The sequence below is a fragment of the Equus asinus genome, chromosome 12, assembly GCF_041296235.1.
Source record: "Equus asinus isolate D_3611 breed Donkey chromosome 12, EquAss-T2T_v2, whole genome shotgun sequence".
In the NCBI taxonomy this organism is placed as follows: domain Eukaryota; kingdom Metazoa; phylum Chordata; class Mammalia; order Perissodactyla; family Equidae; genus Equus; species Equus asinus.
In genome coordinates, this window is record NC_091801.1 from 37,067,998 (window position 1) to 37,093,426 (window position 25,429).

Sequence of the window (25,429 nt, forward strand, 5' to 3'; positions counted from 1 at the left end):
ATATAAGGACTTAAAGTTATAGTAATGAAGGAAGACAAAGTGGTAAATCTGGTGTTGGTACAAGGATAGACATATTGATCAATGTAACAGAATAAAGCCAAAAACATTCTTATGCATGTATGGAACTCTGGTATAAAACAGAATCAATTCTAGATAGACTAAAAACAAATTTCAAAAACAAACATTAAATACTAGTAAAAAGTTAGTAAAAAATACAGGTGAATATCTTTTTGATTTGGGAACAGAAAAAGATTTCTTAAACAAAATACAAAAGCACTGACTGAAATAAAAGACTTAATTTTTAGTCTACTAAAATTAAGTGTTTTCATTCAACACAGTAAAAAGTTACAAAGTGGTAACAGATTCCGCAATACATATAACTGACAAAAGGATTAACATCAAGGATATAAAAAGAATACTTAACAAATCAAAAAGAAGAACACACAAATATGCAATTACCATAGAATCCAGGAACTGTACTCTTGGGCATTTATCCCAGAGAAATAAAAACTTATGTTCACATAGAAACCTGTACATGAATGTTCACAGTAGCTTTATCTGTAACAAAAACTGGAAAAACGCAGACGTCCTTCAATAGGCAAATGACTCAACAAACTGTAGTACAGTCATACTATGGAATACTACTCAGCAATAAAAAAAGATGAACTATTGATACACACAACTTAGACGAATCTCCAAGGCAGCATACTGAGTGAAAAAGACAATCCTAAAAGGTTATATGCTTATGATTTCATTTATATAACATTTTTTTTAAATGATAAAATTTTTAGAAATGGAGAACAAATTAGCGGTTGCCAGGGACAGGGAGTGGGAGGTGGGTGTGGTTATAAAATTACAACATGAGAGATCCTTGTGGTGATGGAACTGCTCTGTATCTTGACCACAGTGGTGAATACATGAACCTACACATGTGATAAAACTGTATAGAACTAAATATAAACACACACGAGGATAACACATAAAACTGTAGAAATCTGTATCAAAAAAAAAGAATACAATTATCCCAATAGAAAATTGAGCAGGAGACATGAACAGCTATTTTACAAAAGAGGAAAAATGTTCAACAAATGTTTGAAGAAATGTTAAGCATCACTGGTGATCAAGGAAATACAAATCAAAATGACAAGATATGATTATATATCCATTCATTTGGCAAAAATGATAAAGTGCTGAAAATGATGTGCATCTAACTTGATCTCTCATATTAATGTGGGTGGGAGTATAAAATGGAAAACAGTTTGATACTACACCTCCTAAAGTTGAGCATTCACATAACCTATGATCCAGCAGGTCTAACTCTGGTAATATACCCTAAATAAAATCCTGCACAAGTACCAACAGGAAACATACAAAAATAATCTTGCTAGCAGTGTTTACAATAATAAAAATCTGGAAACAAGATTTTTTTTCAATGGGGAGTGAACGAACAAAGTGTCGTATATTCACACAATGAAACCATCAAAACAAACAAATTACAGCAACATGCAACAAAACAGATGAATTCATATTGGCAATATAACATTGAGAAAAATCTCCAAAGATTACATGTAGCATGATGACCATAATATAAAGTTAAATCAACTAAAAAGTACACACGCACACACACAAACACACACACGCATTTTAGGAATACATAAACAAGCAATAAAACTATATATAAAAGAAAGCAAGTAAATGATAAGCACAGGAATCAGGATGATAGTTATCCCATGTAGGGGGAAACTGGGCTAGGGGATACAATACAGTAAGGTAGGTTGTTTTTAAGGATCTAGCTTGTATTTTGGGGGGGCAGATTCTCAGACACATTACAAAATTAAAAAGAACTAATTACATAATTAGTGAACAAAATGAATGTGTGCTATTTACTATAGTTCAGGGATGTACTGACTTCTATCCTTCTTCAGAAGATATTTAATCTTAACCACTGACATCCTATACCCACTTCTGACATCTAATCAATACAGCACCAATCCCAGTGTTGCCCTGTTGTCTGAAATTCAATCAATAGCTGGTTTTACTGGCCACTTGCTTGATATAAACTGCACCTTCAATGGCCATCAAGGGCTTGGACTAAGTGGACAGTTGTTATTTTAAGTGACAGTCTTTCCCAAACCGAAAAATTTTCCTCCCTCCAAAACCAAACTGTAACAGGGGCCAAAGACCACAGACCCAAATGTCCCCTCATGATCAAGGCACCAGCCTCTGAGCAATCTCCCACTCTAGCTATTTTCTTACCTTGGGATCTCTGTATATGAAAGGCAGTGAGACGTAATGGTGAAGAGCACAGACTCTGGAACTACACTCCCTGGGTTCACATCCTGGCTCCCATGCTCACTCCCTGTGTTCTACTGAAACCCCCTTGTGCCCTATCTGCACAATGGGGATCTTAACAGTAAATAATACATAGGGTTGTGTGAGGATTAAATGTCTTTACATACGTAAAACTCTCAGAACAGGACCTACTATATGGTATTACATAAGTGTAGCTATTATTGCTGCTGTTCTGCCTGGCTCTCTGAAAAACTAGCCTTAGGTAAAATGTTGCCTCGAAGAGGCCTTTTCTATTTAGAATAAACTTCTCCCGTCTACCCTGTTATTCTGCTTCCTTTATACACATTTGTAATTATCTGTTTACCTTTCTTTATCTGTCTTTCCCTCTAGAAGTAAGCTCCAATAGTAGCAGGGACCATGGCTATCTTGTTTACCATTATACTCCCAGTGCCTAAAACATACTAGAACCACAGTAAATTTTGGCTGTAGTAGTAAAATGGTTTTTGTTACACAGGGATTTTCTTTTCATAGCAGCTAATACATCTCCATTTAAGTAAAAGATACATGGGACAGATGACTGAAATTTTACTTTTTACTTCAGCAAAAAAGGAAAAAAGAAAAGGAAAAAAAAATCTCCCTGGTCAGAACTCCTGGGACAGGAAAAATGAATATTGTGGGGAGCTAGCTATGGACTTTTTCGGCATATAAATGCCCTAGGCCCTCACTTTTTGTTAGCTGAAAGAAATTTAGTCAAATGACTGCCAAGCTTGATATTTTTACAATACATTTTGGTTTCAACATTGCTAAGACTATTAACACCAACAAAGAGTCTGGGAAAAAAATCCCTTGATTTAGCACTCTCACACTCTCCCTCTCCACTACAAATACTATTCTGAGATAGCTGATATTTTTTCCCACTTTCCCATAATGGCCTATATAAGATAGATAAAAAATTTTATATGCATTTTTAATGGCTAATAATCATCAAAAGACAAATACATTTCAGCTCTAGGCAGTTTCAGAAAAAAATTTTACATTTGAGTTTTAACTTTCTCAACCGTTACATGTTCTACAGAAAAACAAATACTACTTTATTAATTTAGAGGTAAATTCTACAAATTCTATTAAAGTAACAAAAAAGCAGCAAAAAATAAATATTGAGGTAAAATTGTCATGAATAAAGATATTCTATTTCTAACATACTAAGTCATAATAAATTTTCAAGTACCAGACATTATAAAATCTTTATAATTCTTATATATACTTTTACATTGCTATGTGGAGTGCAACAACTTAGATATAAAATCACCTACTTGCTTATTTTTTTACTAACAAAGAATAATTCTATACCTTTGGAGCATATCCATAATTGAATGAATCCATTTTTTCTGAGAGTCAGGAATTAAGTTCGGTGAATCTGTTATTCCTACATCAACAACACAAGTTCCAGGAGCTGAAAAGAAACTATCTTCTTCTTCATTTTTTTCTGTTATCAACCTAGCAACTCCTCCTCCAAAAACAACTGCTGAACTTAATTTTTTATGCTAAAATGGAAAGAAAAAGAAATAAAATAGCCACAATTAATTTTTTCTTTTCTTTTTTTTTTTGAGGAAGATCAGCCCTGAGCTAACATCCACTGCCAATCCTCCTCTTTTTTGCTGAGGAAGACTGGCCCTGAGCTAACCTCTGTGCCCATCTTCCTCTATTTTATGTGGGATGCCTGCCACAGCGTGGCTTGACAAGCAGTGTGTAGGTCTGCACCCAGGATCCGAACCAGCCACCAAATCCGAACGTGGCCCACCAAATTAGAATGTGCGAACTTAACTGCTGCACCACCAGGCCGGCCCCCACAATTAGTTTCTTGAGTACATTTTTTTAAATTCTAAGAATCTGATCTGGGAAGCAACATAAAAGTAGAATTGGTTCTACTTCTTGAGAGGACAACCTGAGCCTCTACTCTGAGAAAATGCCTAGTTTACCAGGTATTTCTGCAGCCCTGGAATCATTACATTGTCTGCAGCTCCTCATCACACAGTATTCTAACTTTGGGCTTACTTGCATGATTTTTCCAACTACAACATAAACTTCTGGAATTCTCATTTCAGCACACAGAAGACAATCAACAGTTGTTTACTATCAGAACAAGTAAGGACTTAAAAGTTTTCTGTCTCCCCCCCACCCACCTACACATTTATATATACTTAAGTAATAGGCCAATTAACAGACATTAGAAATAACACAATCATATACTTGAACACTGGGCAGGTTCTGATGCCTGGGCAGTTTTTTATTCCACTTCACACTTCTCCACAAAATCCTGAAAGAAACTGCATTAACAACTATTGATAACAGTAATAATTTATCCTAGCTTATAATGTTTACTTTAGGAAAATTTAGCTTATAACATTACCTGCTTGGCATTTAGAAATACAAATGTTTTCCCTTTGAAGATTTGTTTTCTTTCCTGTCGTCCTGACAGATCAATATTTTTACTTCCAATAGCTGGTTCATCAATAGGTGGGTAAAAACTGTAAAAAAAAAGTATATTCCAATTATATATTACTCTGTATGTATACTACTAGATTTCTAAATGGACCAGCTATCTAGACACTAAAGAGGCTTAATTTCCATAATACCATTAAACTATGTCAAAACTTCTTTTGTTTTTGTTTTTTTGTTTTGTTTTGTTTTGCTTTTGAGGAAGATTAGCCCTGAGCTAACGTGCTGCCAATTCTCCTCTTTTTGCTGAGGAGGACTGGCCCTGAGCTAACATCTGAGTGCCTCTTACTCTACTTTCTATGTGGGACGCCTACCACAGCATGGCTTGCCAAGCAGTGCCATGTCCATACCTGGGAACTGGCAAACCCTGGGCCGCTGAAGTGGAACGTGTACACTTAACTGCTGCGCCACTGGGCTGGCCCCAGGATAAATTTTTAATCTCTCTTCAAACACACTTCATCCTTTCTCCCTTTTAACAAAAATTCTCCCATATCTTACACTTCTTTTAGTGTAAAAGGCAACTAACACTCCACTTACATACAAATGGCTAGTTTACAAATTAGTCTACATAGCAATGTAACAACACTAGATTACAGACCCAGTCTCAGACAAAAGTGGTATGTAAATGTTTAACACATACATAAGACTGAGTAGATATAAGATTCTTACTGCTTTCTACTGACACTAAAATATGATTTTTAAATTATCTACAGCTCTGTGTTATTCGCATGATCATTCTCAATTTTGCCACAGATGATAGTTTACTGTGTCCAGAGAGCAGTTAATTGTAGTTTAGTTCAATGAAGACTGAACATTTGTTATATCCTGAGCCAGGTTCCTAAAGAATTCCCTTAGCTCTCCTTAATGGCACTACAAGAGTTCCAGCTTTCACTTGTGTGATCCTTTAATGTTTGATTCCTCCACTAAGTGCCATGAAGGCAGAAAATGTAATGCTTTTCAGCTCATCATTATATCCTCAAGTCTATCTTGCCTGGTTCATGGTAGGCATTCAATAAATATTTGATAGTAAATAGACTGATAGTATAAAATACAAATAAAAATTTCACCTAATGAATTAAAATTAGACAAAAAGTAGAAACATCTCTCAATTCCCTCAATATAGATTTTGAATATTAAAATTCTGGGGTTGGAAAAATGTAGTTTGGTTTTCTTTGAGCCCCAATACTCAGTAAGACTGATCCTGAAAAAAAAAAAACATTACTATATTAACAAGAATCTAACCAAATGTTAGAGCTGTGTATAGATACATTTACATATATATGATATAATAGATGATTGATAATACAGTGATAAATAATAAACTATGTTCTGGAACTTCATATACCTAGACAAGCCTTTTTCTTATTAACAATGTAAGCATGAGAACAAGAAAGACGAGACTAGTGACAAATGTGAAGAAAATACAATTAAAAATCAATTATTTCTGAAGCATTACATTCTAGAAGTTTCAAAGCATTTCTGAGGCTCTAGTGATTTGACAGCTAGTAAGAAAATTGGAAAACAGTAAATTAACTCAGCAACGACCTACATTAGAAGGACACTGTCTGAATACAAGGCTACCACAAATATAAAGTGATCTCCAATTTCTGTAATGAAAAAATTAAAACATCTTCTGGCACACTTACATAGAAACTTCAAGAGCTACAAATAAAATACTTATGTTTTATTATGCTATAACTGGTATATATTACTCACAAAATCTATAAAATATTAATATAGAAATAATCACTTTTTCCTATATATTTTACAGCTTTTAAAGTCTTTACATGATCTTCAATAAATTTCATCTAACCTTTACTTCTGTCCCAAGATTCTCCAAATACAGAATTTTTCTGAATTCATGTATAATTCTGGCCCTGAAAACTGTATTCAGAGACACAATATTTATTTGCCCAACATCTGGACAGCTGTTTATTTCATTAGTCCTGTAGGCATAATGTTCATGATTTCTAGTACTCACGATACTGCATTGTTTTGGTGATCTCTAAAAGGCTTGAATTATATTGATACCCACAACTTGCAAATGTGACGTTATATCTTCAGGAAAAAATTTCTACTATGTGCTAAATTTCTTTGCCTTGAATTTTAATTGATTACATAAGGTCAACTCTATAAGCTTCCTAAACTTTCATTTACTGTGACTGTTTCAGGGTAATGTGTCTTTTGGGTCTGAGATCTGAATACAAGCTACATAAGTTACCCTGTTCCTGTTTCATGGATGCTAGCTAATGACACAAGACTCCTGGGTCCGAGAAAAAGCAGCAAGCCAGTATGTTTAAAGCAGGTCTCCTCCCCAACCAAGTTCCAGGGGATTACAGAAAAGGTACATCCAGAGTTGTGTTACACTGAACTTGGGAATCCACCAGTTTTATAACAAGCTATAAGCAGGCCTGCTCTTTGTCCTAGTCTGGGGAAGATTATTACCTCATCCCTCAAAGTTTCTCACGGCAAACATAACTCTGAGAAATGGCCTGGGTATAGGACGGTCAGGCCCTGCATACTTGGCATATCCAGCAAGTTTTGTATGAATGCAAAGACTCTCTCTCCCAACGTTTTCCAAAAAAAATGCTAGCTGTTTAAAATAAAGTAATTGAGAGAGCACTTTGTAAAAATTCAAATAAAAAGTAACTCCTTCTCTTTTCTAAGTGATCATTTCCTTATATTCAGACATGCGCAGTAGTTTAATGAACTTCCTTTATCAGAGTATAGATTATCAAAATTAAATGCTCCTCTTAAACAGAATCTTCTAAAGATGACTTCATCCACATTGGTATTTTGGTGACAGTACAGGAAAATGAGATATCACAAACCATATCAGGCAATGAACCTTGAACTCCGTCTTACCTTATCTCTCGGTAACAGTGCAGACATGTAGACATAACTGCACTTAAAAGGACTAACTTTTTGTTAGGTAAAAACATTCTAGTATGCCTAATTTAAATTCAGGACTAGTGATAATGCTTTTACAGAACTAAAGGAAGAGGTAGTTATGTAATAAAACAGCCACCACAATTTATTTCATATCCTTTTTGTAACCCATCCTACTACTATTTAATATTTTAAATTTAATCCTTTTTCAATTTAGTAGTTGAGCACATAGTGAAATAAATCTTCAACAAGCATATCAAAATGGATCCCAATAGGTAGAGGAATCTATTAAGGCAAAAAACTACATATTTTAAAATAATATTAAAAATTTGGTTACAGCTGCCATCATCAAACATGGGCTAATGTAATTGTCTTTCCTGGTTAATACCAAATTAGGAGTTACTGAACAATCTTATAGTAGAGATGTTTTATTGTAGCTATCTAAGTTAATACAGTCACAAATTGAAGAAACAGAAAAAAATTATGCCAAACCTAAAGTCAAAAACAGATCTGGGTTAAACACACCTGAGAATCTCAACAATCAGTAGGAATCAATGACTAATTCTAAAAACTCCAAGACCACAAACCATACCATCAGTAGTAAAACCTATCAGACCCCTGCATTCCCAAGTAATCTAGAATTAACAATGGTTTATCACCTGTAAACAGGGTCATTATTTATAGAATTTATCAACTCCCCTAGGGAAGTTTATAAATAGGTTTCAAGGGCAAATGTGATTCTCTTGAAAGATGACGCAAGTTGGTTGTACGTAATTGAAGTTTCTGGAGGAGAGACCAGTGCTTTCATGTTCTCACAGGGCTCTAGGACTCAAAAGGTTAAGATTAATCTATTTTAAAATCTGAGGATCTCTTTCCAGAGAGTCCAAAAACATTACATTATCTGTTAACCAGATTATAAAATACAATAAACTTCCCAAGTAAAAATTAAAAACAAAGAGAAATATCTGATTTTCAGTTACTTGTATGTATATGTATTATCAGGTGTAAAAAGTCCCTTAAAAATCCTGTATTGGGCAAAACAGCTTAGAATACCTAGTAATATTTTAAAATTAGTGACAAAATACTTAACCTGCATAATATTTTAGATTTTTTAAACCTCCTCAAATATTCAAAGTTGTCCTACAGAGATAAGATGATATACATATATAGTCAATCCATTACGCCATATAAACTATAATCTACTGACATATATTTTAAGCAAGCATGCTCTTGTGCTAAATTGACCAAAAACATCCACCATTTTATAGTTGCCAGCATTTTAACTTGCAATCTGGGAAAAAAAAAATTCAAACATCTTCCTCTTCAACTATACTTTACTACTTCAAACAACATTAATACAATATATACAGTAGATAGATCCTTTAGTCTGGTGGTTCACAAATTTAGCTGAATATCCAAAAAAATAAATAAAGCTATCATGAATCTTCGCAGACACTGCAATTAGCAACATTTCTTTTAACAAGCACCTATTATGATGCCAGGCAATGTGCTCAGACTTTGTATATACTGTCACTTAAAATAACTAATACTTATATTAATACTAATAATGCTATATACTTAAATACTCAGCAGTACAGGTATTAGTCTCATTTTTCAAAGGAGGTAACTGACACTCAGAAGAAATAAGCTCCATTCCCAAGGCCACAGTGCTGTTAATATTCTGGCCTGGAACTACGTGGCTCCAGAATAGGGTTGCTGCCCCACACAATTCCAGGGGTCCCGTGTGCATGATGCTTGGCACTGGAACATGTGCTCTATTGATTATCCCTCTGTGCCATTTACTGTCCTTCAGTTTTTTTCTTTAAAGATTGGCACATATGTAACATTTGTTTCACTAAGATAAGAAACAACCAGCAAAGAATTTGGGGGACTTTTCTTCACATACTAACAAAAAAAGTCATTAATAAAAGTGAACTATAGCATTACATCCTGAAACAGTCATTAAAGAGGGAAGTAACCTAAATAAAATCAGTGCCATCACAATACATCACATATATTTTGTACGTCATATTTTATTATATTTAAAATACACAACATACCTTTCAATTTGTGGAGGCTGTTTCTTGGACTGAACTGCTTTAAGAAATTCAGTAAAGTATTCTGGCTTTACAATTGGACGTCCACAAATGAGTGCACATATTGTCTAAAAAGAAGAAAATGTGAATACATACATACTAGCTTCTTTTAAAGAAAAGTTTTAAGTTATAGACTACAAAGGGGCTCTTATATCCTGTCTTTCCTCTCACCTCTTTAAATTTATAAGGTTGCCACAATCTGTAAAATAGAAGTCAGTATTCAGTCACTGCTTAGTTTTAGTATACAAATCCCTACATAATCCTGAATATAAGAAGCCACTAATTACAATATTAATTTAAAAACTGCTTTGGGGAGACAGATAATACAACATAAAATATAAGTCAATTTTAAAGTGCATTCCAATTTTAAAAACATTAAAATGTTAAAAAGTGTTCTCTTAGAATTGAGGAACTACAACAACTGTCCTAGAGAAGACATGAGATAAACATGAAAGATAAGATCTTTTCAGCCTTTCAAATAGACTGTAAATACGGAAAAAGTCTCTTCAAGAAAATAAATAAATGAATAACTGGGTTGGGTAAAAGCTCAAAATAAGTATATAAGGGGAGTGGTAAGAAACTTCAAATAGCAAGTGAATTAAGCTATAAGCCTCAAACAAGATATATCCATAAAATTTGAGAAAGATTAGAAAATACCACTACTGGCAATGAAAATAAAGATTCAGCATAATTCTAGGAAATAATCCAACTAAAAAATTAAGTATGCTTCTAATAACGGGGTACTACCTAAATATGAGCAAGCTTTTTAGAGTGTCTCTCAAGAATGGAATCTGAAAGACACCAACCTCGAATGTGAACAAAATAACTGACTTCTTGCATGAAGCAGTAATGTGCAATTCAACAACCGACTGAGTAAGCCCCAATGCATGTGATGCTGGGCAAAGGATACAACTAACTGCTCTACACCTCAGTTTCTTTTCCAGAAAATGAAAATTGAACTGAATGCTCTTTAAGTTCCCTTTTACTTCTAACACTCAATGATTTCAAAAACATAAAACTAACCTGTACTTTTGGAAAATTTACCAAAAAAAATAATATGACAAGGTTTCCTTTTTTGGCACGATTTGTCAGAAATATTGAAAAAGGAGGACTGCTCTGCAGGCCTGTGATGGTCTATATCAGTACTCACTAATACACTGGGCCATTAGCATCCTAGTCACTGAGACAGGGTGTACTCTGGTGAATGGAGGCTAGTTTCCAGGTCTGTCACAGACTCGGTAAAACATCTCTCAAGACCATCTAACTGCCTTTGCTCTCATTTCACAGCCACCAAGCAAGGGCAAGATTACCTATTCCATTTCTCAAAGACCCTGATATCTTTAAGGGGACCAGGATGGAGTCTACAGACAAATATTCTGGAAAGGTGCATCTCTACTGTAAACTAATAAATGGACATTTTGATTTATGACTCTAGTATCTGTGGGTTCATTAGGATAAATTAGTACTCAGGATGCAAATCACTGCTGAATTTATAAATCAATTTCACAAATTTGCAAAGATGAAAAGATCCTTGATCACAGATAACCCCTGCAAGATAAAAGCTTAACTTGAGGTTCAATCTGAGCAGTAAGCCTTTCTTTATGACGCCTTTTTAGCTATAATATAAATATTCTAATTAATTAAATTAGATATGAAAGGATTTTGTATCACCTAATAAAGGAATCTAAATATGTGCTGCTTTTCACTATAGATATCAACCCAAAACAACTCCACATATCTATAGTCAACCCACTTAAAAGGAGACACATCATCTCCCAATGCCATTCTTTAATTAGCTTTGGATATAACCAAATCTGATGAAGATGCAAAATCTGAAAACATACCAAACCATATTACTGTTTTAATGAATAGTCAGCATCTTCTAAAGATACATATCTACCAGCTGTTTATTGTGAAGATACGTTAAAGTAATATTAAACTACAATAACTTAAAAAGTCTTTGTGATTAGGGCTTTAAAGCAAATAAAAAAAACTAAATAAGAGAGCATGAAATCATGAGGGGATCTGGAGGAAGACAACTTGATAGAAGAGACTAGAGATGCTAACTTTGAAGACTGGCAGCTGATCTCAGTCACTTGGCTTTTAGCCTGAAGACAAACTATGCACTGTAATAAACTTCTTGGTGAAAGGATAACATAAATCATTTTCTTAAATGCTATATCAAAATCCAAAATATAATTTTATGTGCTTTTGCTTGTATCAGATAATAAACAGTTATCTGAAAAGCCATTCTAGACTAAATGGTATACAAAGGCATGGAGCTGGCATATATAAATCTACAAGATAGTTTTAAAGTAAATGAATTTAAAAATGTCTGTGTATACTAGGGTGAGTACACTTAACTTCACAGAACTTATGTTAACATAATAACAAGGCATTCAACCTACTTTAATGGTAACTTTAACTGATATCATGACAAGGTGAGTGCATTCTTCTGTCCAATTATTTACTGTAAGTCCTCCAAGTTGCAATACAGCTTGATTTAAAGCAGTTTTCCCAGCGACATCTAAACAAGAAGAGCATGCAACCAAAGGCTCATACTCTACTCTGTAAATGAGAATAAGTTACACAAAGTTATATTATCATAGTTATGGAGATGGCAACTTACAGAACTTTAAACTTTAAGTTCGCATCACATGCTGTTATTTTAATTAATATGTATTATTAAACTTTCTAACTTATGAAATTTTCACATTCTAGGTCTTGAGTTGAAATTAAGAAAAAGCAAGGATCAAAGCTAACATTACACTTTCACCTATGGTGAATCAAACAAACGTACCTCAAGGTTCTCGGGGGCCACTCAACTCAAACTCATTCACTCTCGTCACTATCTATGATTAACAAAATGCACTAACCACATGTGGTACAAAGTTCACTACTGTGCTAAGAAGAAACTAAATTACACTGTTTTCAATTCAAGATCCATAAATATCCTTGTCCTTGAGGATATGATTAATGCGAATAAAGCTGTCCATTTCTAATGCCAATTAAAAAAAACTCTTACCTGAATTTACTTTCAAACACTCCAAAAGTAATTCTATCCCTTGTCTTCAAAGTTAAGGAAAGGCCATTCTGCATTTTTTCCTCATTAACAAAGGTACCATACTTAGAATTATCTTTTATTGTCAATGTAGGGATTTCATCCGTTTGACTCTGAAAAAGAAAATCAGTAAATAATTGAAAGGCTTTTACCACTCAGCAAATACAATTCCCAGGAGACAAAGTTTCAAAAGAAAAGGCTGACAACTGTTTGAATAGGCAACAGATAGATGGCTAACCTCCCAACACAGCAGGCAATACAGTTATTGTTTTGGTTGCCTGCAGAGAACAATCACTCAACTAGCAATTAATGGAAAATTTCCTAACTCCAGGATCACTCCCCTTAGAACATACATTTTCTTTATTTTTTTAAGTCAGTGGAGATTTTCCTGACCCCTCAATTTCACACATTTGCTAATTCTTGCTTTTGTACAGTTTGTTTCATGTATAACATAACAGCTTCTCCTTAGGTTTTTTTTTTTTAATTATCAAAATTACATAGTAAAAATTGGTCCAATGAGAAAAGGCTAGTATGTGTGACTTGCAGTAACAGCTTTGTTTTTTTTTTAAGGAATTTCAACAGTGTTTTTCTGTACCTAAAAGAATAAGACACACAAAGCCTAAATATTACTCAAGAGATCCAGCATTTGCTGATCTGCAGTCTTTGCTTAAAATAATGGCTTTTCTTTCCTATTACCACCAGCACCATCATGAGCACAGCTATTTCTATATATTTGTATTACTTTTTCATCACCCAAAGTTGTGGCCAAAACAAACCCAAAGTCATTCAAAGAAGCTGTGAGGCATAAGCAACAGCTGTTTTCCCTAATAAAACAAATCAATTCTCATTATGAAAACCTACCTTATACAGGAAATACCTGTGTTCAGAGGGCTACACAAACTCTTTAAAGCAGAAGCCGTGACAGTTTATTCTCTGCTCTATTCCCAGTCTTGCCACAGTGACTGACACACACAGTAAGCACTCAATAAATGTTTAAGTAAATAAATGTAAATATGCTCTGCTTCCTCTGAGTTTCTAAATCACTGAAACAAACAGTAAAATACTGGAAAAGAAACTTCAAATTTCAAAATAAATACATACCACTGGAACCGCAGCCAAAATTTAACTATTTAATTGTGTTAACATTAAAAATAAACTTAACAGCTTTATGAAGTAAAAAGTCCTAGGAATTCCCCTTACAGATGCACCAAAGTAATCATTTGTGATTTCAACCCCCTTACAGTAAGCTAGTGAAATAAAATTAGTAACATACCAGGTTGGTTACAGAAAAGTTAGCAGTTAACACAGCATGATTTCGACTGATTGACTGATCATCTTCAATTAGAATGCCACAGTTTTTCCTTCCAACAATGTACTCAACACCAGTCAAAAGTCTGTATGGTTCTAAGAGAATTAAAAAAAAAAGTAAATTAGTAAATACACACATAAGTGTATATGTATACATGCATATATGATACAGATATGGCAAATATTTAAATATTTCTATTTTGCTATTTAAATGTTAATAATCAACTTTATGTAAATCAAACTTGTGTTTTCTAATAAAGCCTCAGTGAAGGATGCAAAAGATTATCTAAATAGATGGAAAATTCTACCATTTTTCTAAAGAGAAAACAATATTGAAAAGTGTTACTGCTCGCCCAAATTAACTTATAAACAAAGCATTACCAAACAAAATCACAATACTACGTTTGAAATTGATAAATGGATTAGAAAACCCATCAGGAAAAATATAATAAAAACTGGTCAAGAAAAACTTGAATATTACAGGAACTACCCCTACTAGACTGTAAAATATGCCATAAAGCTATTGTAACTAAAAACTATGGTATTGGATCAGGAGTAAACAACATAGATCGATGCAAGAAAAATTCAGACGACATTCAAGTGTATATTTGGGAAATTTTGTTTTTATGTTAAAGGTAGCATTTCAAATCAGTGGGAAAGGATTTTTAGTTAAAAAAAGTTGGAAATCATAAACCGTTGGAGTAAAAGCATATATGTTCTAGACTTGTAGAGCTTAGTTTGGGTACACACGATTCCATTACAGGAGTGGTAGAGCGATTAAGGGCAGATAAACTAGACAAGTTGGAAGGAGTCCAGGTAAGCTTTGACTAGGTTGGGATTATATTTTGTTAATCAGAGATTCTTAACTCACAGGGAACTGTTTCAAGTAAAAACTTTTGTATGGTTTACTTACTGTTTTTCTAGAGGAATGGGCCCAAAACTTCCATTAGATTCTGAAAAGAGTAGCACTGTCACTAGAGGCAGTCTTCTGCTACCACCCTACCGGAACTCTGAGAGCCAGCCACAGGCTACTACTACAACTGTTCTTTGAAAGGAACTGAATCCTGCTGGCCCACCAACAGTGTATGCTCTATTTCTGCATTGCTCCAAATACACGGTAACGCCTTGATCTTTGTCTTCATGGTATTATTTAGTATTTATAATATTGTAGTATTTATTTTCCTTACCATTCGTTTGGCCATCTTCGTCTCCCTTACACTGTCAGTCAATTCAGCCTCTACATAGACCTTTTTTCCAATTATAATGTAAACTTCCTGAGGGCAAGACCGAAACACAGGCTACCTCTGCTTATCCGTCTATCAACTAAATACGGACTCACACAGACTAGGCAACCAAGTAACACGAGATAACCATTTCCACTGCTGGAAATGCAGAAAAGAAAAAAATCTACTTTTTCAGTTGTGCTGATGACAAAATGGAAAAAGGCTCTGAAACATAACTGAAATTATGCTTTCCCGTGGTTGCCATTTCCCAAAGTCATTTCTGTGGTTCTTCACAAAAATAAACAATGAGCTCAACACCTGTTGCCATCGTGCGGTCTAGCCTGTGATAACTTATTCCGGGTGTTTCCTCAAAAGCATAAAACACTAGAGGTCACAATAGGTACCCCGCCTCAGGCTCGCTTCGCCAGGCCATCTAGGCCGGGATCAGGGCCGGTCTCGCCGGCGGAGTGGGTCTCCACCACAGACAACATGGCGGCAGATAGAGGAGGGGCGGCGGCCTTCACTGAAGGGCCGGGGGCCTCACGCCTACACCACCCGCCAGGCCAACGCCTGGTTCGAAAGCTCTGCGCCGCTCGGAGGACCCCGCGGCCCCCACATCAAATGCGCGGCTTTCGTACTTCGCTCCCCGAGCCTCCCGGAGAGGGAACGAAGACGGCGCCGGAAGGCTGCGAGGGGAAGCAGAACGGACCGGAAGCATCGCTCGGCCAACCCTCTGCCCACCGCGGCTGTTCCCGGGGAAGCAGCCCCCGTACACCTCCCTTCAGCCCTTACCTCGGGCGGGGCCCGCGACGGGTACCAGTTTCCACATGGGTCCAGACCCTCAGGATCCAGGCCAACCTGCAGCCCTGAAACGGCAGCAAGTGACCAACGTGCGCGGCCGCAGCGCCTGCGATCGGCGCGGGCTCCAGAACGTGCGCGCTCCCGGAAGCCGCGCCTGCCTAGAAAACCGAGGTATGGACGGGAAGGCGACGTGGGCACCTTGGTCGTCGCCTGGTGGTTAGGACCGGAATAGCGCAATCTGCATTAACATATGGTGTATTAAATGGCTACGAAGGGGCAAGCCCGGTGCCCGAGTGGTTGGCTTCTCAGTGGACTTTGGCGGCCCGGGATTCGCCGGTTTGGGATCCTGGGCGCAGACCGAGCACCGCTCATCAAGCCATGTTGAGGCGGAGTCCCAAACAGCACATAACTAGAAGGATCTACTAGTTGAATACATACAACTATGTACTGGGGGGCTTTGGAGAGAAGAAGGTAAAACAAAACAAAAAGGCTATGACGTACTGATCTCATTTTAAGGTGTTCAATGGATACTAGATTATCTACTTTTTATGATTGTGAATGAAAATTATTTTAAAAATTAGCTCCAAAGCAACGTAAGGAAACTTTCTCCTTAAAGACGTCAACATAGTGACTAGTTATGTAATTCCACGCCTTTGCAGTTTCTTAAATTGCAGTCATTCATATGTATGGATCCTAATGATGGGGATAATTATCATGAAGACAAGAATTTCACCCCAAGTCAACTCATTATTTTTACTCAAAGCTCAAATCAACTTCTCCTAACTAGTCTCTTTTTTTTTTAAGATTTTTAATTTTTTTTTTCCCCAAAGCCCCCCAGTACGTAGTTGTGTTTTTTTTTTTTTAAGCTGTGGGTCCTAGTTGTGGCATGTTGGACGCCGCGTCAGCGTGGCCTGATGAGTGGTGCCATGTCCAGGCCCAAAATTGGAGCGAAACCCTGGGCCAGGGAAGCGGAGCCCCCGAACTTAACCACTTGGCCACGGGGCGGCCCTAACTTGTCTGTTTTATAATGTTGCACTTTCACAATTAATTAATTAGTAGCTTAATACTGAGAGGGTTTCTCCTTCCTTTTCATTTCCGTTTGTACCAAACTGGTCCAAGCTCCTTTCTTAATATTCCAGTAACCTCCTAATCATTCACCGCCCACCTCCTGCAGTAACCCATTCTACATCCTGCATACTACAAACTATAAACACCCAGAACACACTTCTGATCATGTAATTCGTTGTTTTCAAAAGCATTCTGTAATGAGAAGAAGGAAATGTGACTTTAAAAGTCTGGTTTACCAAGCTCTGTTATAAACATAGATGCAAAAATCCTAAACACAAAATTAGCAAGTTGAATCAGGCGGTATATAAAAAGGATAATTATGACTAAGTGGGGCTTATTTCAGAAATGGAAGGGTGGGTGTTTACTGAGGAAAGAAAAGCAATGCAATTCACCAGAATAATGGGAAAGATGGAGGAAAATCATGCTCATTTTGGTAGTTGCAGAAAAAGCATTCAATAAAAATTAAGCATCCGTTCATCTATCCATTAATTCTCAGGAAAATAGGAATAGAGGGAACATCCTTGATCTGATAAAGGGCAGCTACAAAAAAATGCACTTTACATTATACTTAAGGTAGATTTTTGAGTGTTTCCCTTGATATCAGGAATGAAATAAGGACATATTTGCTCTTAGAATTTATTTTCAACATGGTATTGGGTGTTTAACCAATGCAATGAAGGAGGAAAAGAAAAGGCATATAGATTGAAAAGGAAGAAATAACACTGTCATTATTCACAATGACACAATTATGTACATTGAAAATCTAAAAGAATTTATCGGCAAACTATTTAAATTAATAAGTCAACTTAAATGGTGACCAAATACAATGTCTATATACAAAATTTAATTACCTTTATTCCAGAAAATAAATAGAAAATGACGTATATAAGATAATTATAATAGCACCAAAAGTCATCAAATACCTATTAAGAAATCTATCAAAAGATGTGATACAAAACATTATCGATTATAAAACATTATTGACAGATATTAAAATAAGTCCTAAATAAATGTAGGGATAATATACCATGTTCATGGATTAAGATGTCATTTTTCCCAAAATTGGTTCAATGCAATTTCAAGAAGGTTTTTTTTAAAGATTTTATTTTTCCTTTTTCTCCCAAAAGCCCCCAGGTACATAGTTGTATATTTTTAGTTGTGGGTCCTTCTAGTTGTGCTATGTGGGACACTGCCTCAGCGTGGCTTGATGAGTGGTGCCATGTCCGTGGCCAGGATCCAAACCAGTGAAACCCTGGGCCGCCACAGCAGAGTGCAGGAACATAACCACTTGGCCACAGGGCCGGACCCTCAAGAATATTTTTTTTTTTTTTTAAAGATTGGCACGTAGGCTAACAACTGTTGCCAATCTTCCTCTTTTTTTTTAAGGATTGGCACCTGGGCTAACAACTGTTGCCAATCTTTTTTTTTTTTCTGCTTTATTTCCCAACCCTGACCCCCCATACATAGTTGTATATCATAGTTGCAGGTCCTTCTAGTTGTGGGATGTGGGACGCTGCCTCAATGTGGCCTGACGAGCGGTACCGTGTCCGCACCCAGGATCCGAACCCTGGGCCGCCACAGCGGAGTGCGCAAACTTAACCACTCAGCCACGGAGCCGGCCCCCTCAAGAATATTTTTTGAGTGTAAGTTGATAAGCAGATTCTAAAATCTATGTGCAAATACAAAGACTGAGAATAGCCAAGGAAATTTTGAAGAAGACCAAAGTTGGAGTACTTATAGTTACCCAATGTCAAGATGTATTATAAAGTTATTGTTACTAAGTCAGTGTTCTATTGGTGCAAGGATAGAAATTAGGCAAATGTGTCAAAATTGAGAGGCCTAAAAAAGATCTACACATATAAGATAATTTGATTTTCACAAGAGATACTACAGAGCAATGGAGGAAAGTTTTTTTTTTTCAATAAATGATCCTGGGGACATTGGCGAAGGGGAGGAAGAAATTTTCTTGGTTTTTCTGGCTGGCCTAAGAATTAATTTGACAGGAGACAGATGAACAGAAGAAAATCAATGTTTAATAACATATATACATGGGAGAGACCCAGGAAAACTGCATAACTTGCCAAAATGCCTGAAGCCACCACCTTATATACCATCATCAGCTAAAGACAAAAAAGGATGTTGAGGTAGTGGCTTGGAACTTTAAAAAAGGAGAAAGGTGATGAAAAAGCAAATTTTTTTTAAAATTTTTTATTGAGTTGATAGGTTAAAATCTTGTGAAATTTCAGCTGTACACTATTGTCTGTCAGTCATGTTGTAGGTGCAACCCTTCACCCCTTGTGCCCACCCCCCAGGCCGCTTTCCCCTGGTAGCCACTAATCTGTTCTCTTTGTCCACAGGTTTAAATTCCTAATATGAGTGTAGTCATACAGAGATTGTCCTTCTCTATCTGGCTTATTTCACTTAACATAATTCCCTCAAGGTCCATCCATGTTGTTGCAAATGGGACGATTTTGTTCTTTTTTATGGCTGAGTAGTATTCCATTGTATATATATACCACATCTTCTTTGTTGAATCATCTGTTGATGGGCACTTAGATTGCTTCCATGTCTTGGCTATTGTAAATAATGCTGCAATAAACATTGGGGTGCATAAGACTTTTGGAATTGCTGACTTCAAGCTCTCTGGATAGATACCCAGTAGTGGAATAGCTGGGTCATATGGTAGTTCTATTTTTAATTTTTTGAGGACTCTCCATACTGCTTTCCATAGTGGCTGCACCAGTTTGCATTCCCACCAGCAGTGCACGAGGGTTCCTTTTTCTCCACAACCTCTCCAACATTTGCTACTATTTGTTTTAGTTATTTTTGTCATTCTAATGGGTGTAAGGTGATATCTTGGTGTAGTTTAGATTTGCATTTCCCTGATGATCAGCGATGTTGAACATCTTTTGATGTGCCTATTGGCCATCTGTATATCTTCTTTGGAGAAATGTCTGTTCATATCTTCTGCCCGTTTTTTGATCGGGTTGTTTAATTTTTTGTTGTTGAGTTGTGTGAGTTCTTTATATATTATAGATATTAAGCCTTTGTTGGATGTATGACTTGGAAATATTTTTTCCCAGTTAGTGGGTTGTTTGTTTGTTTCAATCCTGTTTTCATTTGCCTTGAAGAAGCTCTTTAGTCTGATGAAGTCCCATTTGTTTATACTTTCTATTGTTTCCCTTGTCTGAGAAGACATGGTGTCCAAAAAGATCCTTTTACGACTGATGTCAAAGAGTGTACTGCCTACATTTTATTCTAGAAGCCTTATGGTTTCAGGTCTCAGCTTTAGGTCTTTGATCCATTTTGAGTTTATTTTGGTGAATGGTGAAAAAGAATGGTCAATTTTCATTATTTTACATGTGGCTTTCCAGTTTTCCCAGCACCATTTATTGAAAAGACTTTCTTTTCTCCATTGTATGCCCTCATCTCCTTTGTTGTAGATAAGCTGTCCATAGATGTGTGGTTTTATTTCTGGGCTTTCAATTCTGTTCCATTGATCTGTGCACCTGTTTTTGTACCAGTACCATGCTGTTTTGATTACTGTAGCTTTGTAGTATGTTTTGAAGTCAGGGATTTTGATGCCTCCAGCTTTGTTCTTTTTTCTCAGGATTGCTTTAGCAATTCGGGGTCTTTGTTGCCCCATATGAATTTTAGGATTCTTTGTTCTATTTCTGTAAAGAATGTCATTGGGATTCTGATTGGAATAGTGTTGAATCTGTAGATTGCTTTAGGTAGAACGGACATTTTAACTATGTTTATTCTTCCAATCCATGTGGATGGAATGTCTTTCCATCTCTTTATGTAGTCATCCGTTTCTTTCAGAAAAGCCTTGTAATTTTCATTGTATAGGTCTTTCACTTCCTTAGTTAAATTCACCCCGAGGTAGTTTATTCTTTTTGTAGCGATTGTGAATGGTATTGTGTTCTTGAGTTCTTTTTCTGTTAGTTCGTTGTTAGAGTATAGAAATGCTACTGATTTATGTAAATTGATTTTATACACTGCAACTTTGCTGTAGTTGTTGATTACTTCTGAAAGTTTTCCAATGAATTCTTTGGGGTTTTCTATATATAAGATGATGTCGTCTGCAAACAGCGAGAGTGTCACTTCTTCCCCCCCATTTGGATTCCTTTTATTCCTTTTCCTTGACTGATTGCTCTGGCCAGGACCTCCAGTACTATGTTAAATAAGAGTGGTGATAGAGGGCATCCTTGTCTTGGTCTGTTCTCAGGGGATGGCGCTCAGTTTTTGCCCATTGAGTATGATGTTGGCTGTGGGTTTGTCATGTATGGCCTTTATTATGTTGAGGTAGTTCCCTTCTATCCCCATTTTGTTCAGAGTTTTTATCATAAATGGCTGTTGGATCTTGTCAAATGCTTTCTCTGCATCTATTGAGATGATCATGTGGTTTTTATTCCTCAGTTTGTTGATGTGGTGTATCACATTGACTGATTTGCGGGTGTTGAACCATCCCTGTGTCCCTGGTATGAATCCCACTTGATCATGATGTATGATCCTTTTGATGAATTGCTGTATTCGGGTTGCCAAAATTTTGTTGAGAATTGTTGCATCTACGTTCATCAGCGATATTGGCCTTTAGATCTCCTTTTTTGTGCTGTCCTTCTCAGCTTTTGGTATCAGCGTGATGTTGGCCTTGTAGAATGTGTTAGGAAGTGTTCCATCCTCCCTAATTTTTTGGAATAGCTTGAAAAGGATAGGTATTAAATCCTCTCTGAAAGTTTGGCAGAATTCCCCGGGAAAGCCATCTGGTCCTGGGGTTTTATTCTTTGGGATGCTTTTGATGCCTGTTTCAATCTCTTTCCTTGTGATTGGTCTGTTCAGATTGTCTGCTTCTTCTTGAGTGAGCTTTGGGAGGTTGTATGAATCCAAGAATTTATCCATTTCCTCCAGGTTATCCATTTTGCTGGCATATAGTTTTTCGTAGTGTTTTCTTATAACCCGTTGTATTTCTGCAGAGTCTGTTGTTATTTCTCCTCTTTCATTTCTGATTTTGTTTATTTGAGCTTTCTCTCTTTTTTTCTTTGTAAGTCTGGCTAGGGGTTTGTCAATTTTATTTATCTTCTCAAAGAACCAGCTCTTTGTTTCATTGATCCTTTCTACTGCCTTTTTTTGATTCAATAGCATTTATTTCTGCTCTGATTTTTATTATTTCTCTCCTTCTGCTGACTTTGGTCTTTGTTTGTTCTTCTTTCTCTAATTCAGTTAGGTGTAGTTTATGATTGCTGATTTGGGATTTTTCTTGTTTGTTAAGATGTGCCTGAATTGTGATGAATTTTCCTCTTAATAGAGCTTTTCTGCATCCCATATGAGTTGGTATGGCATGTTATCATTTTCATTTGTCTCCAGGTATTTTTTTATTTCTTCTTTAATTTCTTCAATGATCCATTGCTTGTTCAATAGCGTATTGTTTAGTCTCCACATCCTTGTGCCTTTCTCAGCTTTTTTCTTGTAATTAATTTCTAGCTTTATAGCATTATGATCGGAGAAGATGCTTATTATTATTTCAATTTTTTTAAATTTGTAGAGGCTTGCATTGTTTCCCAACATATGGTTTATCCTTGAGAATGTTCCATGCGCGCTTGAGAAGAACGTGTATTCTGCTGTTTTTGGATGAAGTGTTCTATATACGTCTATTAAGTCCAACTGTTTTAGCTTTTCGTTTAGCTCCACTGTTTCTTTGTTGATTTTCTGTCTGGATGATCTGTCCATTGATGTGAGTGGCGTGTTGAGGTCCCCTACTATTATTGTGTTATTTTTGCTATCTTCTTTTAGGTTTGTTAATAGTTGCTTTATGAAGTTTGGTGCTCCTGTGTTAGGTGCATAGATATTTTTAAGTGTTATTTCTTCTTTATGAAGTGCCCCTTTGATCATTATATGTTGGCCGTCTATGTCTCTCTTTACCTGCCTTATCTTGAAGTCTGTTTTGTCTGATATAAGCATTGCGACACCCGCTTTCTTTGGTTTGCTGTTAGCTTGGAGTATTGTCTTCCATCCCTTCACTCTGAGCCTGTGTTTGTCCTTGGAGGTGAGGTGTGTTTCCTGGAGGCAACAAATTGTTCGATCTTGTTCTTTAATCCATTTTGCCACTCTGTGTCTTTTTATTGGAGAGTTCAATCCCTTTACATTGAGGGTGAGTATTGATGCATGAGAGCTTAATGCTGTCATTCTCTTGCTGGTTTTCCGGTTTTCCTGTGTTTCCTTTGTTTCTCGTCCTGTGTGTTTTAGCCTACCCATTGACTTCTGCAATTTGTTATGCTGGGTTTCTTAGATTTTTCCTTTTTTATGTTTTGTGTCTCGGTTCTGTTTTTTAGCTTAGTGGCTACCCTGAAGTTTGTATTCAGAATCTTGTGTATAACATAGTCCATTTTCTGGTGGTCTCTTACTTCCTTAGCCTAGCCTGTTTCAGTCCCTTCCCTCCTCCCCTCCTAAATTATTATTTTCATCTCTTATTCCAACTTGTGTTGTGAGTTCATGGTTAGAGTGATAAGATTGTCCTTGCTTTGGTGATTTCCTTCCCTTTAGCCTAATGCTATAGTTGAATATTTGCTATGCTATCAGATTCTATCTATTTGTCTCTCTACTCTCTGTTTTGTGATCCCTTACTCCGTTTTTTCTTTTTTCAGGTATGAGAGCCTTCTTGAGGATTTCTTGTAGTGGAGGTCATGTGACTACAAAGTCCCTTAGCTTCTGTTTGTCTGGAAAAGATTTAATTTCTCCCTCATATCTGAAGGATAGTTTTGCTGGATAGAGTATTCTTGGCTGAAGATTTTTATACTTTAAAGTTTTGAATATGTCACTCCAATCTCTCCTAGCTTATAAGGTTTCTGAAGAGAAATCTGCTGAAAGTCTGATGCGCGTTCCTTCATAGGTTATTTTCTCCTGCCTTGCTGCCCTGAATATTCATTCTTTGTTCTTCATTTTTGCCATTTTTACTACTATGTGCCTTGCAGTAGGTCTTTTTACATTGACAAATGTAGGAGATCTGAAAGCTTCCTCCACACACATTTCTCTCTCAAGCCCTAAATTTGGGAAGTTCTCTTCTATTATTTCGTTGAGCACACTTACTGCTCCATTTTCCTTTTCCACGCCCTCAGGAATTCCGATGATTCTTAAGTTGCATTTTCTCATTGAGTCAGCTATTTCTCTGAGATTTTCTTCAGTTTTTTTAATTCTTAGTTCTCTTTCTTCCTCTGTCTGGAGCCATTCAGCCTCTCTATCTTCAATTATGCTAATTTGCTCCTCTGTGGTGTCTACACGGGCATTCAGGGAATCCGTATTCTGTTTTATCTGATCCATTGTATTTTTCATCTCTAGTATTTCTAATTGATTCTTCTTTATAATTTCAATCTCTTTTGTGAAATAACTCCAGAAATCGTTGACTTGTTTCTCTAAATTTCCCTTTACCTCATTGAATATTTTGAGGATAGCTATTTTGAACTGATCTTCACTTAGTTTACCCATTTGCATGCCCTCAGGACCTACTTCTGTATTTTTATTGTTTTCCTTGTGGACTGGAGCTTTTATAAACTGCTGGATGGTGGAGGAGCAGTTTTTGCGCATGATGCTATTATTCGGCTGCAGTTACAGCCTGTTTCCACTAGATGGGGGTCGAGAGCTTTGGTTCTGAGACCTCTGCCTTCAGCGGGGATGGCTGCTCACAGCGTGTGTTGGAGGAGGAAGGTCACTTTCACTCATGCTGACATGGATTGGATCAGCTCTCGCTTCCTGGTCTCCCGAGGCCCTGGCTTGCTGGGGCTCCCCCACGAGAAAGCTTTCCCCCTTTAGAGGGTTTCCACTGCACCAGCAGTGGGAGTCCTGGACGATCCCCGGATGCGCGGCCCCTCCCCCGCTCCTTCCCTCACCCGCAGCAGCAATCCCAGTCTCTAGGGTTGAGAGTGAAGTTCTCTCCTACTCTGTTCCAGCTCCTCCAAGGGTGGCTCCAGCCTCTCCGCCTTGCATCGTTTGGCCGCTGTTTGTCTCTGACAATTTCTGTTATTAGGATTTTTATTTTTGGTTGGAAAGCAGTTGCTCTTTTTAGTTGTAATTTGGAGGGGAGAGAGTCCCGGGTGAGCTCATGCCGCCATGTTGCTGACGTCACTCAAAAAAGCAAATTTTTGGTAAATAAATGTTTGCCATGCCCTAAAAAGACAATAGGATGTGGCAAGAACTCT

General features: G+C 36.7%; 2 protein-coding genes across 9 annotated transcripts in view; one reads left to right on the forward strand and one right to left on the reverse strand.

Annotated features, from left to right (window-relative positions):
* NBN (nibrin) overlaps positions 1-16,302 on the reverse strand; it is a 45,363-nt gene extending 29,061 nt beyond the window's left edge. For all 7 annotated transcript variants that reach the window (XM_070481325.1, XM_070481324.1, XM_070481322.1 and 4 more), the window contains exons 1-7: positions 16,161-16,302; positions 14,111-14,241; positions 12,802-12,950; positions 12,185-12,344; positions 9,741-9,844; positions 4,703-4,820; positions 3,643-3,836 (exon numbers count right to left, since the gene is read on the reverse strand). In XM_070481325.1, coding sequence (XP_070337426.1) covers positions 3,643-3,836; positions 4,703-4,820; positions 9,741-9,844; positions 12,185-12,344; positions 12,802-12,950; positions 14,111-14,241; positions 16,161-16,197 — 893 coding nt within the window. In that variant the 5' untranslated portion in view covers positions 16,198-16,302. The remainder of the gene's footprint in view (positions 1-3,642; positions 3,837-4,702; positions 4,821-9,740; positions 9,845-12,184; positions 12,345-12,801; positions 12,951-14,110; positions 14,242-16,160) is intronic.
* DECR1 (2,4-dienoyl-CoA reductase 1) overlaps positions 16,202-25,429 on the forward strand; it is a 67,558-nt gene continuing 58,330 nt past the window's right edge. The window contains exon 1 of one of the 2 annotated variants that reach the window (XM_070481328.1): positions 16,202-16,340. The gene's annotated coding sequence lies outside the window, so the exon portion shown is untranslated. The remainder of the gene's footprint in view (positions 16,341-25,429) is intronic. The other variant, XM_070481326.1, reaches the window with a different exon arrangement.